At 32.2% G+C, this 19,263-nt stretch overlaps 2 protein-coding genes across 2 annotated transcripts in view; one reads left to right on the forward strand and one right to left on the reverse strand.

Annotated features, from left to right (window-relative positions):
* The window catches only part of LOC134255231 (TBC1 domain family member 30-like), a 41,112-nt gene extending 36,466 nt beyond the window's left edge, over nucleotides 1–4,646 (reverse strand). The window contains exons 1-2 of the mRNA XM_062737745.1: nucleotides 4,516–4,646; nucleotides 3,261–3,539 (exon numbers count right to left, since the gene is read on the reverse strand). Coding sequence (XP_062593729.1) covers nucleotides 3,261–3,519 — 259 coding nt within the window. The 5' untranslated portion in view covers nucleotides 3,520–3,539; nucleotides 4,516–4,646. The remainder of the gene's footprint in view (nucleotides 1–3,260; nucleotides 3,540–4,515) is intronic.
* A 5,437-nt stretch (nucleotides 4,647–10,083) lies between these two features.
* On the forward strand, nucleotides 10,084–17,037 carry LOC134255261 (relaxin receptor 1-like). Its single transcript, XM_062737776.1, has 9 exons — nucleotides 10,084–10,150; nucleotides 10,331–10,531; nucleotides 11,069–11,373; nucleotides 12,790–12,841; nucleotides 13,445–13,639; nucleotides 13,988–16,129; nucleotides 16,230–16,357; nucleotides 16,488–16,541; nucleotides 16,865–17,037. Exons 1-9 carry the CDS (start codon nucleotides 10,084–10,086, stop codon nucleotides 16,922–16,924), a joined length of 3,204 nt encoding a protein of 1,067 aa, XP_062593760.1. The 3' UTR covers nucleotides 16,925–17,037.
* The last annotated feature ends 2,226 nt before the right edge of the window (nucleotides 17,038–19,263 follow it).

Below are 19,263 nucleotides of genomic sequence, written 5' to 3' on the forward strand. Positions count from 1 at the left end.
ATAATTCACTTTTAAGCACTGGTACTTTTTTTCCATGGTTACACTGCAAAGTAGCAATTATATCCAATTTTTCTGATGGTTTTCGTGTTGCAAGGTCCTAAGGATGCATATTTGCCAGTCTTGAATTTTCATGTTTTTCCTAAGATATAGCATTAACCCAATCTTAGTTACTGGTTTTGCATGGTTACACTGTGTTACCATGGCAAATAAAAGTTATTTATAGAATAATATTGCTTATACCTATATACTTAAGGTCAAACATTTTGATTGTTTTTCTTAAGTCGTTGATTGAGTTTGAGCATGTAACACCTACCATTAGTGAATACGGAGTGTTTTTCAGCATATTTCCAGCATTTTAAATGTATTCCAAATGTATTTTTCTTACCACTTTCTTAGAGATATATTTAAACAATTTCTTTACAGTATAAGTGACATCAAGGTGTCATGTTTTTGTGAGAATGGATTGTTTGCTTTTTCTAGTTTGTATTAAGCCACAGTCAAAATTTAAAGTGGCTGAAAATCTCGATTTTTCAAAGTTTTCCGGCTGTTGCCATAGCAACCGAGACACTTAGCAACGAAATTTTGTTTGATATTTGTTTCTGGTGTCATGTACTAAGCATGGGTGAAGTTTCATCAAAATCGGTGACCATACAGTTTCAATAATCAATTGGTTACAGGAAAATATATAATTTGAATTATTTAACTTCAAAATGAATGATTCCTCAGTACCGTCATGAAGTCTACTTTATAGTCGGCTTACTTTATTAGACTTTTTAAGAGAAAGAAAGATAACTCATACCAATGAGCATGAAAATCTACATCTCAACAGCATACATATATAATCATGATATACATGTAGTTTTAATTGATTATATTTTCTGACTCATTATTTCATTTTATTATAAATCTAAACTTCATTTTCTTGACAAATCGATGTATGATGTTAATTGGAAGGGAACTATTAATAGTACATATAATTGTAAAAATATTCAGATCATCACTTCTTTTTAATTTTAGTAAGCTCAAACATATTAATTAAATAATAACAAATTAATAAGAGCAATATTTTTAATTGAACTTAATTTACAGGCATTAACCTTGTGACCCAGAAAAATGCAGAATGTAACATACTATAAAGTTGATATGAATTACAGAATATATAACATAATCAAACATGTAGCTAGCTGTTGTAGAACATACCAGTCTTAGCTATTTACATTGGCTGCCATGCCATTCTAACAGATGTTGCAATGTTTTATCAAGTTTTATTAGTTTGTAATGCAATAAACTGTCAAAAGAAATCAATATGTCTCTTATATTAGAGCATCTGTATATTTTCTCATTTTCCTTCATACGAGGATACATCATATGTATTAATTACTGTATAAGTTGAAATAAGTAATTTTATAGCCATTTTAAAATTCTCACTTAAGAGGCTATTTACAAATAAAACACAATTAATTTTTAACGATATTTTAATTTTGGCAATCTCAGCACCCTCACTAGTACAGCAAAATATAAATATTTTCCCAAAAACTCTTCTTATGTATTACTGTATTTTTTAAAGTATATCAAGAAAGTTTTTCAATGATGATTTAACTCAAAAATTTCCTAACCTATTTTATATTGCAATTTTGACACAATATCTAAGCATAATTTTATATGCATCTACCATCTTTAACTCTTTTTGCTCAATTTAATTTTTTTGAAATGAAATTTTATCAATCCTGAAAATAACCACCATTCCCATCGATCATCATAAAATATATATGCATTGAACATGTACATAAATTTATGCATTTAATCAAATTAATAAACTATAAAATCTAATATTCTGTTCAAAAATAAAATGGATCAAATAATGATAAAAACAATATATCCATAAAGCAAATGGATCAAGTGATACACTATGACTATTTTAAAATATCTAGAAGTTAAAATATCTCCATGGGGCTTTGGAAATGACTGGTACGTGTAGTACTTATAATGACCAATGCAACATGTCAGTCCAACTACTGTATAAAATTATTGGTGTGTAAATTAATAATACAACACATGTAAAATCTAGACTTTTACAGCTAGGGGTTCTACATGTTGAATGTGGACCAGTAACCCTGGTATAATAGGATTGATCTAGGTGTCAGATAAGTTTGAGGAGAGTATATCACCTGAGGTATGGTGTCATTGGAGTGTCCATGCAGTGAACTTGTTATAATAACAAACTCAAGTAATAAATAACAACATAAATCTAATCCACTCTTCAATTTGGGAAAATTAAATCATGAGAAATAGTTGCCTTCAGCAGAATGTACTTGATGATAATGAAGTAGATTACACATGTTAGAGAAAGGTCTTATTTGAGGATTAGCACATTCATTATTATGTGCATGTAATGGAAGAACCTAGTATAAAACTATTATAATACAACTGTATTTCACATATTCTGCCATCAATTGGATAGCTATAGATTCTGATTATACATGTAAAGTTAGATTTCAGAGACTTTAAATTCTAGTCATGCAGACAAATTTTTTATTTCTGTAAAATTAATGCATTTAAATTTTATTGCAGTTCACAAATTTTTTATATACTTTAGCCATCTCTAGGGGTTCAAGGGAAGGCCATCTGCCGGCATCGGATGGCACTAGTAACAAAAGTGTATTTATTACCAAACCAGTCAACTTATTTCAATTTAACTTACTAGAAGATGATCAGCTGTGAATCATGACCTTGAATCAAACTGAAATCGCAAGAAATAGGTGTATATCCTTTTTTGTTCTCATCATCCATTCAGATCCATTCATACATGTATACATGCAGTATTTAAAATTATCCTGTTTTATTTTTTGTTTGTTTGTTTTTTTATTTTTCTTAAAACAGGTTAAATGAAATAATAACATTCTCAAAGGATTTAACAACAATCCTCAAGCAATACTATAAAAATAAATAATCTGGTAAATAATATTGTTAAATGCAAGTATAAATTGAAGTGTATTTGAAAAAAAATCATCTCCTGCAGAAAATTCAGAAATTTTTATCAGTGAAAATAAAATTATCGTAGCTACTTCTGGCTAGTAGACTTGACTTTTTAGAACACAAAAAACATGTACATGTACATCTGCTAAAATATTATAAAATGAACATAAAAATGCCTAAAGACATGAAAGTGTAAATTGCAAAATGAATTCATTCAACAGATATTTATGAGAAGAACAAAAAAGAGATAGATAGAAGTGAGAAATTTCTGAAAAAAAGTGTACTTTGTGTTTGTAGAACAGAGGGGAGGATCCGGGTGGAGTGTTTGTTGTCATTCTCCAGTTGAAAAGAATTCCTTCGCCAATGATACACCTCCGACGTGCTGGAACATTCAGTAAATGTGTCGCTCTCAAAACTGTCATGGCGTCCATCATGCCACCGATCATAGATCTCAAAGAGAAGATCATCCACAATGGATGTTTTGCGGTCTTGGTAGGATAAGTCGGAGACTGATCCAAATGATGATGACATTTCAAACTGCATTTGAAGATGCTGCCCACTCTCTAAAGAGAAATAAAACAATTTTGTAGTCATGGTAATGTTTGCAATAGAATAAATCTTTATCATTTATTTTATAAAAGCTTAACCCATGTTGCACATGACTATTTCTTTCACCTGCAAGTAATAAGTAATACATGCGTAAATGCAATCACCAAGTAAACGTAGATGCATGCCGTTATAATTCATGTTAGTAGCATACTCAGTGCATCCAGTGGCTATAGTAAAATTTTAAACAAACATTTTACTATAAAAGCACAAAATATGAACACAGACAATTAATGCTTTGTAAGAATCAAAACATAAAAAATCTGAACAAAATTTTAACATTATATAGTTTACCATGTTTACTGCTGAGTAAGAGTTGCACATAAAACATATTGTAAAATGAATATGGAAAATGAATAAAGATTATTCTTGACTTTTTAAATGATAGTACATTTTTCATGCTGGAATATATACATGACAATAAAGACTAATCAACTCACAACTGTCTGCTTTTTCCATTCTCCATCATGTCCATGTTCAAAGTCATTTTTTAATATCAAAATAAGGCTAAATACTAAGTCAGACTGTCAGATAGTAAGTACTAAAAGTTTACCACAATTTTAATACCTCACTATTGTCGGAAAAACACAAATAAGTTTCACTCTCCCCGTGTATTTTATATAGTTTGCATGATCATTTCATTAAAATCAATTTAAACATATTACTGCGTTATCAAAAAAAATCACCGTCCATGAGTTAAAATCAAAGAGACTTTGCAATAAAATGAAAATCACCCAGCTGTGGCAGTAAATGTTTGGTCAGTTCATTTATCTTAGCTGTGTTTTCAGTAACACTGCCACTGGCTATGAATACATTTTATTTACAAGTTCAACATCATTAACCACTGCATCATCTGTCAATAACGAAAATCGACTCATTGCAGACTGAGTCACTCAGCGTAAAAAACGTTTAAATGGTTGGCTCACTACATACCATTTTCTTCCAGTGCACTGCATTTTAAACTAATTCCTAGAAACAAATTGCGATATAATTAATCGGATGAGTTCAGAATTTGTATATTCCATATTTCACGCTTGTTGCAGACTTGTTGGCAAAACATTGAAGAGTTCGATGATTTTCTTACCTCCAATTATAAAGAGTTTAGTTTCACTTTGATTGGCGCGAATATTTGAACATGAAAAATGTATATCTTGTGCACAAGTACTTAATTTTCATCAATAAGTAGTCAAAAAAAAAAAAAAAATTAACAGGAGTAATTCCGACACTGTTTATATAGTTAGGACCTAATTTTGTTTAACAGTTACTAACAAATGCCCTGGAGAAGTTGAGGACCTGAGCATCAAATTTAATTGGGCCTATCGTCTAGTCCCCTTGTCGGCTATTTAGAAGGTGAATCTTATGCTGAATCCATGCTGCATATCAGATGTAATGTTTTGTTGGTCGAAGAATCCCTTGTTCGAGCTATACCTTTTATCATCGGTACAAACTGTACATAGTGCAAACACGGATCTCCGACTTAAAAAAAAACCTCGTCAAACCCAATTTAGCATTAAAATAATGAACTAAAATTTGCAAAAAGGACTTCAAGTTCAACATTCAACTTGACGACACCATTCATTTCTGTCATGTGAATCGTCCATCAAAGGATGACTTTAATATAAATAGAGTCGAGCTTGGTTTTCTCTCTATACAAAAAGGATATGGAGATAACGTAGCTGCAGAACTGTAGCTCTCCAAAAAATATAATATTGACAGACCGGAGAGCTACAGTGCCACCCATTGAAAAAAAAATGTATATTTATTGCAAACAAAAAAGTGCGTTCGGTTACAAACCATTGCAAAAAAGCTAGATTTCAAAAAAGTCCTTACTCCTCTATAAAGTACTCTCGTAGTTTACATCTGTACGTAGCGCTTTGGGCTGAATTATCTTGCAAAGCAAAATGGCAGGATACATAGACGAAATTTTCGATGGTCTCAGTTTCAGGGCCAGGATGGCTATCATAAACAATTATAAGGAATGTTTTGTTGTGAAAACAGTGAAAGAATATTTTAGGAACACACGATTAGTAATATTTTGAGAGGACAGTTTTAAAAATATGGAGAAATAAATTGAGAAACAGCGCACTTTTTTGTGCGCAATAAATATACAGCTTTTTCAATGGGTGGCACTGTATAGCCCTCCGCGGTCTGTCAAAAAAAAAAAAAATCGGAGAGCTACAGTTCTGCAGCTAGAGATAACGAACAGTATTCAATATCAAAGTCCGTAAGACAATGCAAAATAGGAGCAGAGCAAACACGGACCTCTGAAACATAAGAGGTGGGATCAGGTGGCATGGAGGAGTGAGCGTCCCTGCTGACCTGTCACATCCACCGTGACATTGTCATAATCGGGAAATAACGGTAAAAACCGTCGTCAACTCAGTGTATAAATAATTGACTAACAATTAGTATAAAAAACGCAAGTCAGCAACTGCCCCAATGATAAATCGTATCTGCTGACAAGGTCAATCGACCATAGAACTTACGAAATGATGACTTTAAACAAAAAGCTTGTCGATTTCTTTCCGATTAATGACTCTAGGCTGAATACATGTAACAATTTGTTTCTTAGGGCACAGGAGTTGGCGTACCTAACAATTTCACAGAAATTTTCAGTATATTAAAAAATACGTAATAACTTATATAAAAGGTTTTATTATTATAGGTACTACCTTTTTTTATTTACTGAAAAATTCATACTGTAAAATTGATACAGGTACGCGAACTCCTGTGCTTAAAGCTTTATTTCTCTGAGTTTAGGTAGACGAGAGAAAATGGAATCATCATGTTTATCGAAAAAAAAAATTCGCACAATAGATAAGTTAAAGTTATTTATCAAGTTTATCATAATGGATAAGTTAAATTGGCAACTGTATACTTTTGTAAAAAAAAATGTCCAAATAAGAAGCATTTGTGTCAACCACCGTATGCGTTGTGTCTTTAATTTCTAACTCAATGGGATAGATGATAACGAATCAATATACATATATGCTGAAGACTGGGGAGATCTGCATCAAATGATATGACATGAAGATAAAGAACAGTAAGCAAGATCAAAAGTCCACCTAAACAATTTAATACAAATCGGAAACAGACACATACATGTCTCTTAAACACCAGAGGTGGGAACACGTGCCACAGGAGTGGAATTATAAAATATATCAAGATAATGAACAGTATTCAAGTTCAAAAGTCCGTTAAACAATGCAAAATTGGAGCAGAGCAAAGATGGACCACCAAAGCATCCGAGGTGGGATCAGGTGCCATGGAAGAGCGAGCATCCCCTGCTGACCGGTCACTCCCGCCTTGTGCCACTTGTCATGATCGGGAAATAACGACGAACTCCATCCACAATTCAGTGTAAATAATGGCCTAACATTAACAAACAATTTAATGAAACAAGAATATCAGCAGACTCTTTAAAGTAATCATTTTGTAAGTTCTATGGTCAATACAATGACCTTGTCAGCAAATAAAATTGATCATTGAGTCAAATGATGACTGACGTTGTTCATACTTATTATTACACCATTATTTACACACTGAATTATTGATGGATTTCCTCTTTATTTCTTGATCATGACAAGCTGCATAATTAAGGAAAGTTAACGTTTGAAATGTTGAAGCCATCACATTTATCATAAAGCTTGGTTGTTTAAAAATTGCCATTGACGTCTTTTTCAAATAAAGTATCCAATTATAAAACAGATGTGTCAGACTCTGTGGTATGTTTTATTCAAGCACCACTGGAATATATGGTATTGGCATTAGAATGGCAATAGCCATTGATAATCGACGATACATCGTCGATATATCTGAATGTCCATTCGAAGGTCATGCATAGCAAGTGTCCTCTTCTTTCCACATATAAGGTCTAATAACGGGGTACCAATGAGAATTCCAATAGATTATTGGAAGACCTAGTCTCCAAAAACTGCATAGATGTTGTGAATCAGAAACTAAAGAACGCTTTTAATATCAACTTGTGTTTATAATATATTACAATGTTTTAAGCATCTCCTGTCAACTGGTCCGAGCTGTCTTGTGCTCTTTGACATGACTGGACAAACGGGTGAAAATTCCTCGATAAATCAGGGTTTAAATAATGGCCAAACAATTAGTCTGAAAAAAGTCAGTCAGCATTTGAATTAATGTCACTTGTAAATTGTATTTGCTGACAGGGTCATTGCATCAACGATAAAACTTGCGAAATGATGACTTAAAACTAAACTGTTGAGATTCTTATTTCATCAACTTGTTTGCCAAAAGTTTGCCTCTTTTTAGAAATTGATCGTGCGTGGAGCATGTTCTTCCATATTGAATGAACTGGGAGACAAAAACACACACAGAAAATAAGCGTATACGAGTTGCTACATAAGTAAAGACCGAAAAATCGTCATCATGTTTATCATTAAGTTCTGTTGTTGGATTACAAAACATGTCTACCATTGATATTCATGAAAATTGCAATAGAATATGATGTATAAATATTCTTGAAGGCAGAGCACACTTTTATAACCGTTTCTATTTAACAACTTTAAACCAGTTAAGGAAGAATACTAGTATATAAGAAATATGCATATTATACAGTTTTAAAATTAATATATTCCGCTCTCTATGAAGATTGTAAGAGAAAATTTAATTTCCCTTTTAAATTTTCCACATACGAGAAAAGTTTATTTAATTTTTGAATAAAAAAAAATAAGCAAATGAATCGACATCTGTTTAGAATAAAAGTGCAATGTTAATGGAATAACATATATATGATCTTAATTAAAGACCAGATTTTCACATTAGATTTTCATCAAAGCACAAGTGTAACCGTTTTTCTTTTTCTTTTTTTTTCTTTTTTTTTTTTAATATTTTCTTAGCGCCATAATAATGTTTCAACTGGGGAAAAATCTGTTGTTGATACCGTCTAACATTAAATCTAATGATTTTAGAAACTTGGTCCAATGTTCTCGTCTTTGTTTCTTATTTCTAGTTACATCTTATTTCGTTTAATTAAGGAAGTGTATTTCCATCTTAAATTGCAGCATCGTGTACTTACTGATTTACAAAGACAGTAATGAAAATCAATATTTCTCACCCCACCTCATATGAATAAATCCTTGCCTTATCAAACTTGAAAAAAATGTTGAAATCAGTTGGCATGCATGTTTTAACGTTAGTTACATTAAAAAAAAAAACAAACGCGATAAATATTTTAAATTAAATTAGGAAACAAACGTTAAGAAATAGATATTTTCGAGATTTAATTCAGAAGAAACTCAAGAGTTTACCTTAAATTTCAGTTAAGAACAAGGAAACTTTTTAATATTAATTTTGAAACTGTGACAATTTCAAAATCTCGACACGTTTTATTTTACGATTTCTGTGAATGGAATACATCTTGCCAAGAGAAGTTCGACATTTTTCTCTCAAAAAAGGGTAAGTATACAAATCTGAGGATGAACAGAGTAAGTGGTGTTCTCAGAAACAATCAGTACTATAAAAGACTTTTAAGTAATGCAGAATTTTAAAGATATTTTTATGATAAAATATTCCAAAATATGAGTTTGATACTTTTTTTAATCAAAGGACAATACCTGCTTATGTCTTATTTTACGAATAACATCGTTTATTTCGTCTATTTCCTGTCGATAGTCAGTTTTCAGTTAAGAATGAAAACTAAATACTTTTAATATCCCACTGTCTACTTTTGTTTAACGAGTGAGAAAATATTTGAAGAATGGAAAGGAATTCAACAGAGGAAAAGGACCATTAGGGTTAGGAAAGTAGCCACATTTTTCTACATTAAATGTTTTATTTTAAAAACATTCGATCAAACCTTCTTTTGGTATGTAAGTGTAAACCTCTTTTTTTTTTTCAATTTTATCACACAAATAAAGGTAGATAGTGAAATTATAATTGCTTTAGTGATTCACCAGATTTTACTGAAGCTTACTTATGCATGTACATAACTAATATAAACTTTCTCTTTTTCAAAAGCAGCGATTTTGAAAAAACAAAACAAAGTACACATAAAAAAGCAGGTAATCTATGAAAAATGTATGTTTCATAAGAAAGTTGGATGCTTGTCATTATCCCAAAATTTTGGATTGAAAGTGTTACAAAAAATTTCAGCATCTTCTAGGAATACTAAATATGATTCAATTCATAATTCATTAAACTAAGCTGATTTGAAATAAACCGATTCATTTTAAATATATCCTACAATATGAATTGATGAGAAACCTTACAATGTACTATAAAATCAAATTTTCGGGGGTCAAATTTTCGTTGCTTGGGTAAAAACTCTTGGTTCGTGTGGATTTGAATTCGAGGAGGAGAAATTGTTGAGTAGTTATGTATGTAACATTTTACATTTAGTGGTGGACATGATTTCGTGGGTCTCTTCATACCTCGATAACAACGAAAATTAAACCCCCACGAAAATTTGTGATTTCACAGTATCCTACATTTTCTATTTCCAAGACAATAGTTTTCTTCCAGGTTAAAATGGACAAAGCTGTAACCTTCTTCATATTTTGTCCTTTTATCTACATTGCGTCATCAGATTCTTTGGGTGAGTTTTTTTTCTTTTTGAAAATACAATAAAATATGAAAAATTCAGAATTAAAGACAATGTACAACATTCAAGCTCAAAGTTCCTTTTTTACTTATTGATAGCAACATTTTGTAAAATATATTATAATTACTTAAATTTCGATGCATTCCAAATATAAATGTCTTTTTGTTTGAATAGTGGACTGTGAATTCGATAGAGATTTCTGTTATTGGAATAGTTTGGAAAAAGATTACGACTTTCTACAGATTGATACAGCATTTTGTGGATTTGGTGGAGAGATTAAAAAATGTCGTTCTACAAACTTTATAGCCGGCGCAAGACACTGGCAGATAGCCAGTCTCACAAATAACAGTCTATTACTAAAGAATATTCCACGAGGTATCAAAACCAAAACATATGTCAATCATCTTCTAAAGAAAACTTGTGAAGCGTTAGAAAATATTTTATTTTTTTGCTCAATATTTTTTGTTCAAATTAAAGTATTTAAACATTGACTCACTATTTTTAAATACATGTACATCAAAAATTGTATAGCCTTTAATTTGCTTCATTTAAACATCGTACCTCTAGTAATTTTAAACAACTACTAGTAAATTAAATGCAGCTCCAGGTTTGCAGAACTGTATGTATCTACCAGAGCGTACTAGTACATGTACATGTAAGCATATACAATCAACATTTTAATGTGTCAAAAAATGTTTTTAAAAAAGGATTAAATATAGAATTCTCTAATCTTGAAATTTAAGGCTGAAATAGAATGTTTTTCCTTTAAATATCTAAAAATTGTGAATAAATAATATAGAAATATTATATGTATAAGGCGCTTGAGTTTTTAAAGTGTTTTGTTCGGGTTATTGTAAAAGATCACAGTCTGACGCTTAAGAAACACTTTTTTTACATGATTGTTTCTTTTAGATCTGAGAGACAAAGCCAAAAAAGTTGCATACAGTGACAACACGCACTCCCACCAGCATATCACTACCCCATTCCAACAAGACTTTACAATGAGTCTGTTGTATTCACCGATTATTTCTGCCTCCTTTTTGCCTCGCTGTTTGAAGTATAGATACCTGTTGACCGGAAAAGCCCATATTTCGGTGTCATATTTGACAGCCTCTGATGATATCTACTCAGGCACTCCACTGATTGCGCATGCGCCTCTTGACATTTACAATTTCACCTACGGGTTTATCAATTTGCCATTTATCAATGATATCAGGGTATGTAGAAAAATATTTAAAATGCCGCAATATTCGTAGTACCTTTACATTTAGATATATCGACGACGTATTGTCAATTAACAAATTGTAATTTCCATTCCTACGTCGAAACGATATATCCTGGTGAGCTTGAGATAAAAGATAGCACAGAGTATGACACATCTGTTTCACACTTGGATATTTTACTTGAAAAAGACGTTAATGGTAATCTAACATCGAAGCTATATGATAAACGTGATAACTTTAACTTTTCTATTGTCAACTTCCCTTACTTATGCAGCAATATACCTTCATCATCTGGATACGGAGTATATATATCTCAGTTGATTCGATATGCAAGAGCATGCTCTACGTATGAACAATTTCTAAAACAAGGTAAATTATTGACAAGCAAGTTGATGAAACAAGAATATCAGCAGTCTCGATTAAAGTTATCATTTCGTAAGTTCTATGGTCGATACAATATCCTTGTCAGCAAATACCATCATTGAGTCAAATGCTGACTGATGTTTTTCATACTAATTGTTAGTCCATTTTTACACACTGACTTGTTGATGGTTTTCCCCGTTATTTCCCGATCATGACAAAGAGCACACGATGGTTGTGACCGGTCAGCAGGGAATGCTCACTCATCCATGGAACCTGATCCCACCTCAGGGATTTTAGAGGTCCGTGCTTGCTGTGCTCCTATTTTGTATTGTTTTTTGGACATTGATATTGAATACTGTTCGTTATCTCCATATCCGTCTTGATGAAAGTATTCTTATAGTTTTCTGAACATTAATTTTCGTTGCTTCATGGTGGTGCTCAACGAACTCCTAATGTGACGAGGAAGCTGTCCACCAATTTTACATTACTGATAATGTAGTGTTTAACAAAATATATATTGTAAAAACAAAACTCAGGAATTTGCTTGAGCAGATCGTTTTTCTATTTTTGCAGATACAATTTCGAGCATTTTTTCTGAATGAGGTAGATGGTATTGCAGCCCTGGATTATGTTCGCCTTATGGACGGATTTTGTATCAGTATGATATATATGTTTATCATGGCTTGTAACGAGAATATTTCAGTAACTGTAAAATTGTCTTACTTTCAACATGTTTAATGAATAACTATACCATATTTAGTCCTATATCAGAAATAATACAAAGAATATTATTTACCATTGCTGATCACTTTGTATATGACATATATCTTATAGAATAATTTTAGTCAGTTTCAATAAAGTTGTAATAAAAACAAAGTCCTAGATGGATTTATGCTGTTTGCATATAATTATGAGAAACCTCAATCAGAACTGTAAATAATTATGTAATTTGTTAGTAATATTTGAATGTTTTTTCACTAATATATAGATACATGCCCATGGAACTCTTTTACGTGTGACAGTTCTGAGTGTGTATCTTCTGAACAGATGTGTGATGAAAACATGGACTGTTCTGATGGATCAGACGAAACATTCTGCTGTAAGTAAAAATTAATTTAAGTTTTCTCAAAAATTCCATTTGTAATAATTTTGTAGAAAAACTGTTAATTCTTGGATGAGAATAAAAATAATTAATTTCGGCATTGCAGTTTAAAAAGTACTAGCAAAAATTCATGTCTTCTGTATTACATTTATATAGTGTCGTTCTTCTGAGTCTTATATTCTTGCTTTAAAGTTTTAACGAATACTTATCAAATGATTTAGTATCTTGATGGATAGGTTAAAATTTCATTACGTCTCCAGCACTGTCTTCGCTTCTTATTCATCAGATAAGAACTTCTTCATTGATGAAATAATACATTTTTTGCAAATATTTTGTTTTATGCATTAATATCATTAAGTTTCAAAATTATTTGTTCTGTACATTTTGTTTCATGTTCTTTTGGTAGTCATTTTGTTCATTCGAGCTACTATCTTTTCATTTTATCTCAACTGAGTTAATGCATATAATATGCATGTACTAGTATAATACTAGTATCTCAATGGCCTGGGGAGAGTTTATGTTAATGAGTAGACAAACGAGTTCTCGTCTTTCAAAAAAAAATATAATAAATACCTGAATATCTAATGGCTTTCTTAATAGATGATGCCAGTTTACTGACACCAAATCTGAACTGTAGTAGTATTTCCTTTCCAACAAAAAAGACGACAGAGTTTGATGACAACAGAGAGAAAGATAAAAATGATACCATCCCAGAACTGAATACATTTTCCACAAAATGCAATTTGAACATTTCTGAACCACAGGAGAGATTGAAGTTTACAGTTAAGGTTCAAGGCGCTTGTTTTCCACATGAGAGGCTTCAAAATTCTCACAAATTTAATGCTTCGATATTTAACATATCTTTTAATTTCAACAAGTCTGATTTTATTTTTTGCATCGATTGTTCATCAGAAAGAGTATCTAATTCCTCAAAGAGCTTGCCTTTATTTGCTTTTGCAGTGAATAAAACTACAATGCTTGTATTATCATCAAGTCCTCAAAGCAATTTATCCTTACAACATTACTGTGATCATTTTTCAAACAGCACTTCAAGAACCATGCGTAATTGTACCGACCCTGAAAACCATAATAAGAAATGTTCTTCAGATTTTTGTTCACAATGCTGGTTGTCATCTTTTCAAGGTAATGGTTTTACTAATGTGACCGTGAATGACTCAGTGTCTATCAGGAAAACAAATATATCAGCCCTCTTTATCAGCTATGACGATTGTGCTCAACTTATCAATTCCTCTGTAAAGAATCTTTATAAAGTCTGTACACTGGACGTTGTGACAAAGAATATTTCCCCGTTTCTACACAATTTCACAAAATGTGGTGAGCTTGATAACAAGAATACTTCATCTGATGCAGTCATAAGTACAAAATGTGGAAACACTTATGCATCCATGAACTGCAGTCAACAGACTACAGAAGATTCTTTCCCGTGTTACAGATTTTGTCCATCTGGATGTAACTGTTCAGAAGAAAGCAATACTTGTGTCAAACAGGATTGTCCTGCTTTAGCCCAGAGGATCTTTTTAAAGGGTGTTGAATGTGACAGAGTTGATGCATCTACATTTAAAACTAAGCATATTTTTCAACTTGAAATATTAAATGCAGTCATCAGGAGCTTAGAAATTAGAGCAGTTGGGAACATCTCATTGCATAGTATCGTAATTAAAGACAGTTCTATCGGTCACATAGATATAAGTCAAGAACCCTCTACGTTGAAGTCAATTTACATATTCAATACTTCATTATCTTCTTTTGAGGGTACTTATTTTTCAGCCACAGGAATGATATATGAATATACAACGTTTTCATACTTTTCACTTGGAATAAAGAAATTAGATAGACACCTACCACAGCACCTTGTTCGAGCGGTTATACGATTACAACCTAGAATACTTGACATATCTGGAAATAGCTTTGAAAACATGTTACCTTTGTTCCTTGCTGGGTTTGATGACATTGTGAATATAAGTCATAATAAATTGATGAACGCAGCAGAAATAAGTAGCAGGGTTGTGGACCTATCTTACAATGTTCTTGCGGCTTATTCACACTCTTACAGCAGTGTAGAGGTCCTATACCTCAACAACAATCGTCTCCAGTCGGCCTGGAGAGCCTCGTATCTTCCAGATCAGGACGACAACCTACGGACAGTGGATTTATCATACAATTATATAACAGTCATCCACGAGGGAGACTTACTATCAAGTAACCTTATCTATCTGAATCTGTCTAGAAACCTCATCCATACCGTCGAGGCAAGAGCTTTTTCCTCCACCACATCTCTAATCACTCTAGATTTGTCGTACAATGAGATCTCTCAAATCATTGACGGAACCTTTTCGCCACTGGGAGATTTAAAAGAACTTTTTTTGCAAGGAAATCCCTTTCAAGTTGTCGATGGGATGTTTACAGGTCTTTATAATCTGCAAATGATACAAGTGAGGCATTATACGATTTGTTGTGCAAAACCAAACAGCAAATATAAAGTAAACTGCATTACACCTGGGAATGAAATTTCTTCATGTGAAAATTTGATCGCAGCGCCTGTTCTTAATGTAGCTATATGGTACATAGCCTTAATAGCAGTTTTTGGAAATGTGCTTGTGCTTATTTATCACTTAATTAACCTTAAAAACAAAAGAGCAGGGGTGAACAGCATTTTAATGATTGGTTTAAGTTTTGCAGATCTTCTGATGGGCATCTACTTGTATGTCATCGCTATTACGAATCTGCATTACACTGGACAATATGGTCTGAAGGATCATGGTTGGAGGCATAGTTTAATTTGTATTGTTTCAGGAATAATAGCCACACTTTCAAGCGAGGCATCTGTATTTATTGTTCTCCTAATTACTCTTGAGAGATACATTGTTGTCAAATATCCCCACTCAGAATATAAATTTACCAGAAAAAGCACAATACTTTTCTTGATCATTTCATGGACACTGTCTCTCCTATTGGCTTTGATACCATTACTACCCGACACTGATCTAGAAAGTTTCTACACACAGTCAGGTGTATGTATTTCACTCCCTCTCTCTGTTGTCAAAAAGTCTGGATGGATGTATTCCATGGTTGTATTTGTGGGTATCAACTTTCTTCTTTTTCTTGGTATCATTGTTGGACAGGTCATCATTTTTGTGACGGTAAATAGTGCAAATGAAGATGTTCATTTGATGAAAATTAGACAAAAGGAAACATCGCTGACTTTGTCATTGTTTGTGGTCGTTATCACCGATATGTTATGTTGGACAGCAATAGGAGTTACAGGTAAGACATATTTGTAATCACCCAACCTACTACTCTTCATTTTCTTCGCAAATAAGACCATGCTATTTATTATATTGCATGTTTCTTCTGTCCATTTAAGGGATTTTAACATATCTGAAGATTGAAGTACAGGCAGAAATGTATGGCTGGGTGTCCTTGGTTGTTTTTCCCATTAATTCGGCCTTGCATCCCATTTTCTATTCTTTTGCTGAGAGCATAAGGAATAAGGTTTGGAGTTGGCCATTGAAAAAAAAATCGTTTAATTGATATGATTAAAGCTTTCAAAGAAGTCCATTTGATGCATTCTAAATTTACTATGTCTTAGTATGAACAAAATAAACTAAATGTGATTTTGCAGAAAAACAAAGATGAAAAGGTAGCACAACTTAAAAAGCAGCTGTTTCAGTTAAAAGTAAGTATAAATAGTCAGTTTCTTATGTCATTTATCTTTGGAATTACATTTTCTTTATTGATTATTACGAAGATAAATCTTTGGTAATTATTCTTTTGATGAAAAGAGCTAAATGAAAATCAAATATTTACAAAAATCTGTCCAATGTTTGAAATGACCAAAACTTATTTAAAACCTAAAGCTAGTTAAGAGTTCAGTTCACATTTTAATTTTCACTGTCAAAATCTAACTATTATAATATTAATTATTTTAACTTCAAATATTCGTTCTGCAGAACGTCTTTTTCAAAATCTCTGCGTACAATCTCTTTTACTTTTTTGTAGTCGAGACCAGAGGGCGGTAAACAGAAGGCTGTCAGTGCTGTTACAAACAAGGTCAAATAACCGCCGACATCAGGTTACTCCGTCAGTAAATTAAAGTCAAAGATGCTTAATGATTATATATGTTAGCTTGAAATCTAGAGCATTTTTTTCTTGTTCTATATTCTACTTTTAAAATGCGCTATATATCTTTTATATATAGATATTTCTGTATTTTGTGATTGTACAATTATTTGTAAATATTTTATTATTTAATCAAGCTTATTCTGTGTTTAAACATTCCCAGTGCTTCATATGATATCTTTTGCTATGTTTTGAATTAAATTTGACATTTCCTTTGAATTATTGCACGGTAATAGATTTTATGTCAATCACCAGCAAGGACATGCTTCTGCATAACTGTCATACTCCTGATTCCAAAGAATTTGAAAAGTCAAACATAATGGTTACCCGAGCACCTCCTGACAGTAATGCCTTACTTGTAATCGCCCCTTACTGATAATGCTCTCTGCTGCAAGTCACTGACCCTTTACACTTGCAATACCGGTCAAGACAAGAAAATTTACCCTTTTCCTTAAATGCAACATATGGAGATAACGAACAGCATTCAAGATCAAGAGTCCATAAAACAATATGCAATACAAAATAGGAGTAGAGCAAACAGGGACCTCCCAAACTTCGGAGGTGGGATCAGCATGATTACCATAGGATTACCATGGAGTAGTAAGCATCCCCTATCGACCTGTCACACCCTCCTTGTGCTCCTTGTCATGATCGGGAAATACCTGGAAAATCCGTTGTCAAATCAGTGTATATAAATAATGGACTAAAAATAAGTGTGAAAAACGTCAGTCAGCATTTGACTCGATGATAAATTGTATTTGCTGACAAGGTCATTGCATGTATCGATCATAAAACTTACAAAATGATGAATTTAAACGAGACATGCAGCTGAAATTCTTGTTAATTCAACTTGTTTGTCAATAAATTACCTCGTTTTAGAGATTGTTCATACATAGAGCAGTCTTGCTTATCGAATACAATGAGATATATAAAATCCGTATGCAGGTGATGAAGGTAATTAGTAAGGGAAATGTTAAAGTCATCAAGATTATCATAGAGCTTTGGTTGTTAGATTACCATTAACGTCTTTTTCAAATAAAAATCCAAGTATGAAACAGATTTGTTAGACTTTGAGGTATATTTTATCTCTTGCTCAGCAGAATACATCATATCTACATAAAAATGTAAATTGTCATTGTTAATTGATAATACATCGTCGATAAATCTAAATATACCGAGTTGAAGGTCACAGCAAGTGTTTTCTTCTTTTCAAACATAAGATTTTGCATAAATTCTGCTTCATATGAATACAAAAATAGGTCTGCTAATAACGGAACTCAGTTGGTACCAATGGAAATTCCAATAGATTGTTAGACGTGTTATTGTGTAATCAGAAACTCATGCATCTTTTTGATATCAACTTTAGAGTACTTGTCTGTCCAAACAGAATGTTTTTAACAAGATAATTTTGCGAATGACCAATGAAAAGGTAAGTTAATTTATGAATTCCATTTTTATTGAAAAAGCAGCGGTCAATAATATAAAACAGCCTGGACTTTAATCTATCATTGGGAATGGTTGTGTATAATTTTGAAAAGTCGTAAGTTTTTAAGCTGTTGAGTTTGGTGAAACTTGTGATTTCAAATTGTCCAAAAGTTTCTTGGAATTTTTAAGTACTCGGTATCCACATCTGATTAACACCACTACTGTAAATATCTTAGTGGGGAGTAAACAAAGAGGCTTGGTTGAACATTTACTGGATCCCGCTACGTGTCTTTGTCTGTAAGGATTCTTATGAAGTTTTGGAATCCAATATATATATGGTAGTTCAAATTCATTTTTTGGGGGATACTAAAAATATTCAAAACTGACATATTATTTTGAAGAATTTCTTCCTTACAAAGGGAACTACGAGTATAAGTTGCTTTACCATTTGTAGAATTAAATCCAAATTCTTCTAAAATACAATTTATATATTTTAACATTTTAACATGGATCTGATACATTTAATCCATTCTGAGAAAGTGTCAACGGCTTCTTTTACATATCTGGCCCATTGTTTGGCGTAATCCTCAACAGGGTCCATGATATTTATGAAATTCCATGAAGGATCAATTTTGGACCTTTTAAAATAAGTGATTGTCCTCATTATTAACTATATTTACGTCACCTGTAATAACGTGTCCAGCAGGACTATATATAGTTATAGGGTGAAGAACATGAACAAGCTGGAGGATTATGTTTCATATACTCAATATCCAGGCCGTGTAAGGTTTTTTTCATAATTGAAAAGATTGGAATCAACAGTCGATGTATATTTGTAGGAAATACAATGTGTA

Source organism: Saccostrea cucullata, unplaced genomic scaffold (assembly GCF_032062105.1).
Source record: "Saccostrea cucullata isolate Sc308-1 unplaced genomic scaffold, CSIRO_AGI_Scuc_v1 ctg127, whole genome shotgun sequence".
NCBI lineage: Eukaryota > Metazoa > Mollusca > Bivalvia > Ostreida > Ostreidae > Saccostrea > Saccostrea cuccullata.